Source organism: Octopus bimaculoides, chromosome 16, assembly GCF_001194135.2.
Source record: "Octopus bimaculoides isolate UCB-OBI-ISO-001 chromosome 16, ASM119413v2, whole genome shotgun sequence".
Classification (NCBI taxonomy): Eukaryota; Metazoa; Mollusca; class Cephalopoda; order Octopoda; family Octopodidae; genus Octopus; species Octopus bimaculoides.
This window is the reverse complement of record NC_068996.1, coordinates 34,384,093-34,394,263: the sequence shown is the minus strand read 5'-3', so window position 1 is coordinate 34,394,263 and position 10,171 is coordinate 34,384,093. Positions and strand designations below refer to the sequence as shown.

The 10,171-nt window shown below is 37.9% G+C and overlaps 1 protein-coding gene across 1 annotated transcript in view; it reads right to left on the bottom strand.

The window, feature by feature from the left end:
- The window catches only part of LOC106874636 (ubiquitin-conjugating enzyme E2-17 kDa), a 33,706-nt gene that overhangs the window by 3,473 nt on the left and 20,062 nt on the right, over positions 1–10,171 (bottom strand). Inside the window, exon 4 of the mRNA XM_014922431.2 lies at positions 2,905–2,993. Coding sequence (XP_014777917.2) covers positions 2,905–2,993 — 89 coding nt within the window. The remainder of the gene's footprint in view (positions 1–2,904; positions 2,994–10,171) is intronic.

The window sequence follows — 10,171 nt, the reverse complement described above, 5'->3', positions numbered from 1 at the left end:
ATTAGGGATAAAAATCGAAAATTACAGGTAAAAACTCAATTAAAATCAATTTATGAAAATTAAAATTAAATTAAGTTTCACAGTATTAAATATATAGTTTTAGAGAAAAGAACCAAGGTTCATAAACTCATCGATGAAAATCCACTTTCACATATATGTGACAGTGGATTTTCCTCGATGAGCTCATGAACCTTGGTTCTTTCCCCTAAAACTATATATATATATATAATACAGGCATGGCTGTTTGCTTAAGAAGTTCAGGACTTCACTCTGGAACTAGGCATCTGGTCCCATCATGTGGATGCAGCTGATGTTCTATACAACAGCTGTGGATATCAACATCAAAAGAATTGCTAAACAAATACTGAGGAACAAGAGTGAGCATGTGTCTGTGTGTGTGTGTGTGTGTGCACACATACATTCATGTGCAAATGAGGCCGTATTTCTCCTCACTGTTCACAGTAAATAAAAGTCCCGATGTTCTTACATGTTGCAGTGTTTGCTTATAGCTCACTGCAAAACCATGTGTGAGTTTCTTGACATGTTGCCCGTTCTTTATAAAACAAAAGGCACGTTCAAACTGTTGTTTGTGTCCAGTTCTCTGTGTAAACATGTGTGGGATGTTGACTGTTTGATAGAGTAGTGGATTATTTTCTTGCTTGGAACAAGTAAAGGTTGGTGACAGGAAGGGCATCTGAATAGAGAAAATTCCACTGCAACAGTTTTATCATCATCAGCAACATTTTTATGAATTCAAGGCTCTTAAAAAGCAGATGTCAAAATGATGATGATGATTACGATGATCTACACGCGCGTGTGTGTGTGTGTGTGAAGGTCAGGACAACTCTATCAGCATGAAATCATACCAAGAAATGGTCAGTAATTCAATTGCATTAGAATAACATCACTTAACCTTTTTGTTACCATATTTCTGTTGAGGTGCTCTGTGTTTCTTTCAATTAATTTTAAATATAACTAAGAATTTAGTAAAATAACTTAGTTATCATTAAGTTAGTATTAGGAACATAAATTATGACTAAGGTTTGGTGGAAGATTTTAATTCAAAACTTTTGAAAACAAGACATTTGTACTACTAGAGCCAGAGGCAGTTTCAATCAGGTTGGTATCAAAAGGGTTAAGCATATATATATATATATATTATTCTTATATAAAAATGTTCTTCACTAACTTCAAAGTTTCAGCCAATTAAGCCATTGTCAGACTACCTGACAATGGCTTAACTGGCTGAAACATTGAAGTCACTATCAAGAACATTCTTGTATAGGAATAATTTGTACTCAATAAAAATATAGATTAATTTTAAATTGATGAATGTAAAATTGTTTTATTGTAAAAAGCACCATTTGAGTGTGGTTGATACCAGTCCCACTGGACTGGCTCCCATGCCAGTGGCATGTAAAATAGACCATGCGAACGTGGTCGATGCCGCCCGACTGGTCCTATGCTGGTGGCACATAAAAAGCACCATTCAAGCATGGTTGTTGCCAGTGCTGCCTGATTGACTCTTGTGCCAGTAGCATGTAACGAACACCATTTGAGCATGGTCAATGCCAGTACGGCCTGACTGGCCCCTGTGCTGGTGGCACATAAAAAGCACCCACTACACTCTCAGAGAGGTTGGTGTTAGGAAGGGCATCCAGCTGTAGAAACCTTGCCAGATGAGATTGGAGCCTGGTGCAGCCTTCTGGCTTGCCAGTCCTCAGTCAAACCATCCAACCCATGCCAGCATAGAAAGTGGACGTTAAACGATGATGATGGTGTAACTAATCATAAAAAACACACACACACTCACATACACAAATGGGTGCTTACATGTGTGTGTAATATACAAACACAAAAGTGACTATGAACTCAAAATAATAAACTTTTGGCCTACTGACAAATCCAAAATTATTACTACAGTGTTACTACATTATTTCAGTATTGCTATATTATAGCTACATTATTAGCTCAGATATTACTTTCAATTGCTGAGCAACAAACACTTGGCTGACCTCCAGATAACTCTAATCCTTCCAAGATAGAAGAAACATCATACAATTATAAAAATAATTGTTTCAACATAAGTCGCTCCAACCATTCTCAAGAAACAGGAAAGAAAGAAAAAAAAATTTTAATAAAAGTAATCCAATTTTGAGACCTTATAATTTTTAGGTCTGGTGTTGATCTCAATTTAAGTAGATGGGATAGAAATGACATATTGGATAGTAAATTATTATATCACACTGTGGTATCTATTTACAGCTAGGTAAACTGGATTGCTGACAGTTAAGTGTGTTGGTCATGGAGACAGTACAGTGAACCATACCACTATATTACAATTCCTTAAAGTATTCTCATGTTTCTGAAATTAGTTTGTGTTTTCTTTTTTCTCATCATCATCACCATATAACATCCATGTTTCATACTGGTATGGGTTAAACAGTTTGACAGTTCAAGGACTGAATCATGCTTCAATGTCTGCTTTAGTATGGTTTCTCCAGCTGGATATGCTTTCTAACACCACCCACTTTACAGAGTGTACCAGGAGCATTTTATTCTCTGATACTGACACTAGTTTGAATATACATGTGTGTGTGTGTGTGTAAATGAATGTGTGTATGCATTTGTGCTTACACATGTTAGCACTAATATATGCATGAGTTAGAACATACAATTCTTGCATGCACACGAGTACTTAAATGCATAAACATGCATTTGCACAGATAGGTTATTTTCATGAATGAATACCTGTTGTGTGCACTCAGTAACCCAGCTGTACTATCATATATGTGTTTTATACAAAGTTATACATACATTTAAAAACCATATATTTTAGATGTTTATGTGAAACAAAAAATAAAAAACAAAAGAAAAAAAAAAGAACTTGTAAAAACTGTTTACCTGAATGGATGTTAATATCGATGATACATCGTATGTTGGACTCCATCTATTCTGAAGTATATCCAAACATATGCTACCATCAGCGTAGACTAGCAGAAAAAATTAAAAGACAACTTTATATTGCAGTTATTAATTAATAGGTTGGTTATTTAATGAGAAAAACTGACTGGTAAAAATCAATTTCTTTCTCACATACATAGACAATTTCACAAAGAGGAAAAACTTTAGATGAAATTTGAAATTTTAGCATACATTTTATTATGCTCAATGGAGCATGAAAGACCAAGATATATCTGTTGGAATTTGGTCTTGGAGTAGGGAGAGATGAAAACTATCTTTAATTACTATTAAATGTCTAATTATATTCATTTGTTCAATATGTTTTCCCATGCTGGTTCAGATTTAGATGTAGAATTATTTCAGGCAGGATTTTGTAATCAAATGCTGTATCTATTTCCAACTTTTGCCTGTTTTTCAAGTAAGGAATTCTTTCTTTATTCTTGAGGTTTTCAAATTTGCAGCATAACTGGTAATAACTGCTAGTGACGAGTGAGGAATCTACAAACATTGACACACATCATCATGTACGCACACACACACACACACACACACTTGAAAGGTTACCTGCGGTCTTCATCTAACAAGTTCCCATGCAAGGCATTGATTTGGTCAGCCTGGGAAGTATTGTATAAGGTACTTACCATGGTGTTGCAAGGTGAAACTGAACTAAAAGTCACGGTTATGAATCAAACTTCTTGACCAGATAGGAAAAAATAAACACCAACAGGCATAGCAGTGTGGAAAGAAGGTAGCTTCCCAACTGCATGTCACCTTGGGCAAGTGTCTTCTACTATAACCTCAGGTCAACCAAAGCCTTGTGAGTGGATTTAGTAGATGGAAACTGAAAGAAGCCCGTTGTATGCCTATATCTACATGTATGTGTGTGTCTTTGTTTGTCCCCACCCCATCACTGCTTGACAATCAACGTTGGTGTGTTTACATCCCTACAACCTAGCAGTTCAGCAAAAGGGACTGATAAAGTAAGTACTAGGCTTAAGAATAAGTCCTGGAGTCGATTTATTCAACTAAAACCCTTCAAGGCAGTGCTCCAACATGACCATAATCAAATGACTGAAACAAGTAAAAGAAAGCACCTAGGTTAGGAGGTAGTGGCAAGGAAACACTGTACACATAAACATACATGTGTGTATACACACAGACACACTGGCAGTGAAAAACTGCCAGTGTCATTTCTCTGTTCAAAAAGGGTGACCGCCCGTCGCCTGTAAACCATCGTCCAGTCAGTCTTACAAACTGCATTGCCAAACTGAAGGAATCTTGTGTCAGAGAAACACTCTGGAATTCTCAAAGCCTTATCTGGCCCTCACAATTTGGATTTATCCCTAATTCCAACTGCTGTGATCAACTTATTGAGTTTCTTGAAGACATTACCTGGATCACTGATGGTAGCCCATAGGTCGATGTTGTTTACCTTGAGTTTGCTAAAGGTTTTAATTCTATGCCACACAAAAGACTTATGGAAAAACTCTCTGCAATGGGTGTAAAAGATGATCTCTATAACTGGTTGGAGTTCTTCATTCTCAGCCAAAAAGAGGTAGTCACAGTTCTAGGACAGCATTCTTCACCCTATGAGATGTCATCTGGTGTACTGCAAGGATCCATTCTTGGTCCCCTTTTGTTTGTTGCATACATTAATGACATAGATACCAACTTAAAGAATACCACAATGCTGAAATATGCAGATGACATCAAGCTGTACCTTGAACTAAAAAGGACAGATCCTGAACACTGCGCTGGACAAAGCACATCTCTAAAATTGTCAAGAAGGTTGAGGGTGTCTTGGCATCATTCAGCAAGACCTTTGTCAGCCACTCTCCAGCTGTCTATTTAAGGTTGTATATGGCTATGGTGCAGCCACACTTGGAATTTGCATCACCAGTCTGGAACCCCATCTTGCTCAGAACATTGACCTCCTGGAAACTGTTCAGAGATGTGAAATCAAGCAAATACCCTCCATCGGGTATCTACCATACTCTGAACACCTTGCTTCCCTGGGCACTGATACATTGAAGCTCTCTGACGTCTGGTAACTGACTTGGTAAACATCAACAAAATTATTAACCATCATGCCAACAACCACCTCGAGCACCTTTTTGAGCTCTGTGTGTCTAAGACATGTGGGCATGCCTACAAAGTCAGAAAACAGTACAGCTCCCATGACTTTCAGAAACATTTTTTCACACTCGGAATTCTTGAAGCATAGAACAAATTACATGCATCAGTTGTTAGTTGCCAAGACATTGCATCCTTTGAAACTTCCATGCTTCCTGAAATTCACCAACACTACACCTAATGTCCCCTCCTCCATACACATGCACATGTATATATCATAACACATACACTATTCACTTTCCTGACATTTGCACATGATTCTATATACTATACATGCAACTTTAATTTGAGCACTGCACACAATACTTTCATTATTATTATTATTATTTTTTATATACATCTATACATATGTCTGAGTAAGGAGGGATTGCACTAAACCTATTGGAATCAAATGCATTGTCTATTCGTCCTCTTATGCTGGCAACCACCACTCACTTTCCCTCAGATATCTCTCCATTAGCTAAACTTTACAATCATAACCACCACCACCACCCAATTTCATACTGCTAGCTACCACTCCCTCCACCTCTGGTCACTCATTACTGACATCCATCACTTTCTCTCTTTCACCAATGACCATTTCTACATATATATTATGCAATCTCTTTCCCCTTCGTGCCACTACTAATTCTCTTGTTGCATCATTTCTTCACTATTTCTCCATTTACCCTTCTTCCACACATCACCCACCATGTTTTCCTTTTCCTCCCTCTCATCTAGGTTCATCTTTATTCACCCTCTTCCTTCTATCCATTCAATTGGTCACACTGCTCCAAGTGAACGGAGACAGCAAACAGCAAAATGGACTCCACTACAAGACAATCTCACAAATGCATGATAAAGTTATGATAAATAGCATACAGTGCACTCTGTAAATTGCTTGATACTAGGAAAGCCAGATGTAGAAACCACACCAAAATTAAAACAAATGGGTGAAGCATGATTCCCCAACACATCTAAGAGAGGGGGAAGTCTGAAATAACCAATTCAAACTCAGTTATTGCCATCCAATCCAGCCCAGCATGGAAAGCAAACATGAATTGATGAAGCACATGTATCACACAGGTATCAACATTATATCATTACCATCTTCATCGTCTTTTAGTGTCTGTTTTCCATGCTGGCATGGGGTAGATGGTTTGACTGAAAGTGGTAAGCTGGAGAGTTATGCCAAGTTCCAGTTTGATTTAGGATGGTTCCAAGGGCTGGATGCCCATCCCAATGCCAACCACTCAAAGAGTGTCATGGGTGCTTTTATGTGCCACAACTATGATTTCACTTGTTCATCACCTCTGTGAAGCCCAATGTTCAAAGGGTGCATCTTACAAACCACCGGCACGGGTGCCAGTTACATGACACTGGCATCAACCACGACTACAATTTCACTTGGTTCGATGGCTCTTCTCAAGTACAGCATATCACCAAAGGTCTCAGTTGCTTGTCATTGTCATTTAAAGATCATGCTTCACTACCATGCTTCCCTCCACAGTTCAAGATTAGAGATTGGCACTTCTTTACACAACTGTCTTCATCCATATGCATCACAAGACCATACCAGCACAGTTGTCACTCTCTTGCACACCACATCTGATGCCTTTTATGTCCAACTTTTCTCTCAAGATGCTTACACTCTGTTGTACATGCACACTGCATTGCACATCCAGCAAAACATACTGGCTTCATCTCTACAAACCTACACATGTCCTCAGCAGGCATAGCCCATGTTTCACTGTCGTGTAGCATGGCTCTTTGCACACAGCCATCATACAATCTGCCTTTCACTCTGAGGGAGAGGCCCTTAGTTCGCAACAGAAGTAGGAGCTCTCTGAACTTTGCCCAGCCTAATATTATTCTAGCAGTTACACTCTCGGAGCATCCACCTCCACTACTGACTTGGTCACCTAGATAACAGAAACTATCAATTACTTCTAGCTTTCCCCCTAACAAAAGAGGGGGCATGATCAATGGTGAATATCAGTTCCTTGTGTGTGTGTGAAGGAAATATGAGTGGGTAAGGGAGGAGGACGTGATAAGTGGGGTGTACACAAAGGAGGGATGGCGAGCAGCATTGTAATAAACTTGTATGAATGAGTAATAGAGATGGTGTGAAGTGTGGAAAAGAGCTTAATAACAAAGGCAGAGATCAGCAGTATGTAGGAGTGGATGGGTGAGTGGATGGTTTTCTCTCTATCTCTCTCTCATATATATATATATATATATATATATATATATATATATATATATATATATATATATATATATATATATGAGAAAGAGAGAAACAAAGGAGTGTCAATGGCCAATATGAGACAGTGTTCAATAGTGGTATATTATATTAAGAAGACTAATGGAGGGATGGTTATTTGGAAGACAGGTTGTGAGGCAGCTTGAATGCAGGGATATAGACAAAATGATATGCTTTTAGGACATCTCTTTTTGTCGAGGCGGACAGGTCTCCTCAAACAATGAATCACAGTCATCTCACTCCTTTGCTATCTTTTCTGCAAGCTCAATATCCTGTAATTGGTCTTCACTACTTCTACTCACACCTTGCTAGGACTCCCTCTTCCACAGGCCACATCCACATTTAGTGATCAGCACTTTGTGCTACTGTACTCATCCATACTTACCACAGTCATCTCCCCTGGACATCACATCTGATGTCTCTTATGCCCAGTTTTACTCTCAATACATTTGCCCTTTTCCATATAAGCACACTGACATTGCACATCCAATGGAGCAGCTAATTTTCTTGTCTTTACATATCCTCTGCATTCACAGCTCACATTTCACTACCATGTAACATTGCTGTTTGTACACAAGTACCATACAATCTATCATTCATTCTGAGAGAAAGATAGTGGCTTTTGTTACCAACAGAGGTAATAGCTCTGAACATTCCCCCATTTTGTTCTTATTCTAGCAACTATGCTTTTAGAACATCCTACTCCACTGCAAATTAGGTCACTTAGGTAATAAGCTATCTACTATCTCTAGCTAACCTCCTGGGCATCTGAGAATTTCTATTTCTCACAGGTTCTTGTATCTATTGCTCTTGTGCATCTGTTACAAAAAAGTCCACTTTCTCCAAATTTTCCTGCAATTTCACTGCAACTTTTATATAACTGTAGTTTGCACTGAGTACGGAATATAGAATTTCTACCTACTCCTTCTCTACATATCGAGTGGGGTCATTTTCCTAATGGAGGAAGCATTCAGTTTGTTTTCCTATTTACTATAACTTTGGTCTTTGTCAAGTTAACTTTAAGGCCCTTTAATTCCAGGTTTTGCTTCCACATCTGAAATTTTTCTAATTCTATTACAGAATCAACTATAAGAACAAAGTCACCAGTATAAGAAGGTTCTCATGGGCACTCACTCTTTAACTCCTCTGTTGTGTTTTCCTATTGCCTTTTTGACTTTAATGTTCTACAACCATGTCACTCTCAATCTGGCTGAAACTTTTCTCCAGCCACAGATTTGATCTGTAGCCATTAGTAAGTTGTCTTGCATGACCTTCCGGTTGTCTTGTATGCTGTATGTCTATCTCCTCTTCCTTTTCAATTAATACTTAACTAGTACTTCTCTAAATTTCTGACTGTTCACTGAATTGTTAAGCTTCCATTTTCCAAAGTGGTTTGTATCTCTGTCCTAAGTCTGAAGTTACTAACCACTAGCCTATGTTCAGTTGTACATTCTTGACCAGGGAAAGACTGCATTTACAAGCATTTGCCTCTTCCTGTTTGTGGTGAGAATATAGTCAATCTGGCTTGTGTTCTACCAAATTCATAGGTGATTACATGCTGGAATTTAGTAGAAGAAAACTGTGCAGGAACCCATCGCATTACCATGCTCATATGACACGCACACATACACATTAGTGTCTCCCCTCTCTGAGCTTATATTTGCAAGAATATCTGTGCATATGTGGGGAGGGGATGTACAAGAAGTGTACTAGAATCACATGTAGGCTGACTGCAGATTATAGGAGTTGTTAGTTCTCACAGTACTGTTAAAGAAAAAAAAAAAATTCAATACTCAGAACATTTCTTTAACCTACATGACCTAATCAGCAGTGGAGAAGGGTAATCCGAAAGTGATCAGAATAAAGACAATGTGGAAAAAGTGGATGTACTAATACATCAGCTGACAACAACGATTTCTCTCTTCAAGGAAGTGGCAGATTGTATGTTGTTTGTGTATAAAGTGTGCTGCTTACATGGTTGTGAGACATGGGTATTGAATGAAGATGTGAGAAAATTGGATAGAAACGAAGCAACATAGTGGAGAAGAAATCAGTTGTAGTGTGCAAGAGAGACAACTGATTTGGTAGGGACATGTAATGCTCATGGAAGATGACAGAAGGATAAAGAAGAGGAAGAAGACACGAGCAGAGATGGTAAAGATTGATCTGAAGATGTCAAAAAGAGATCATCATCATCATCATCGTTTAACGTCCGCTTAAATGAGCAACCTGCCAATGGTTATATATTACTATATACCTGTCAACACAGTATATAGTAATATGTACTATATTATCTAGCCCATACCAGCATGGAAAACATGTAAAATTGTGATGAAAGGAGACAGAAAAAAGTTGTAACAGTACCCATAGGATTTGAGCACCATATCTGCTGTAAACCATATAACTGCTAACCACTATAACAAAGTGACATCACAACGTTATCTGTCCAAGTTAGAAAGCTTTACCTAAGATGCTTAAATTATATATATGTATTAGTTGAATAGAGTTAAAATACAGCCTGGTTTTCACATTTTTTATTAAAGCATTTTAACAAAATTAGCACTTTCATACATAGTGTACTCATCAGATTTCAAATGTATTTCACTGACAGTTGAGTTCTTGACAACTTTAATACCTCTTAGAACACTCCAGCCAGCTGGTTGGAGCATTCTAAGAGGTACTAAACACATTTGAAATCTGATGAGTACACTATGTATGAAAGTGCTAATTTTGTTAAAATACCATATTAAAAAACGTGAAAACCAGACTATGTTTTAACTTTATTCAACTAATATACACATTCACACAAATTCGAAACAATATATATAT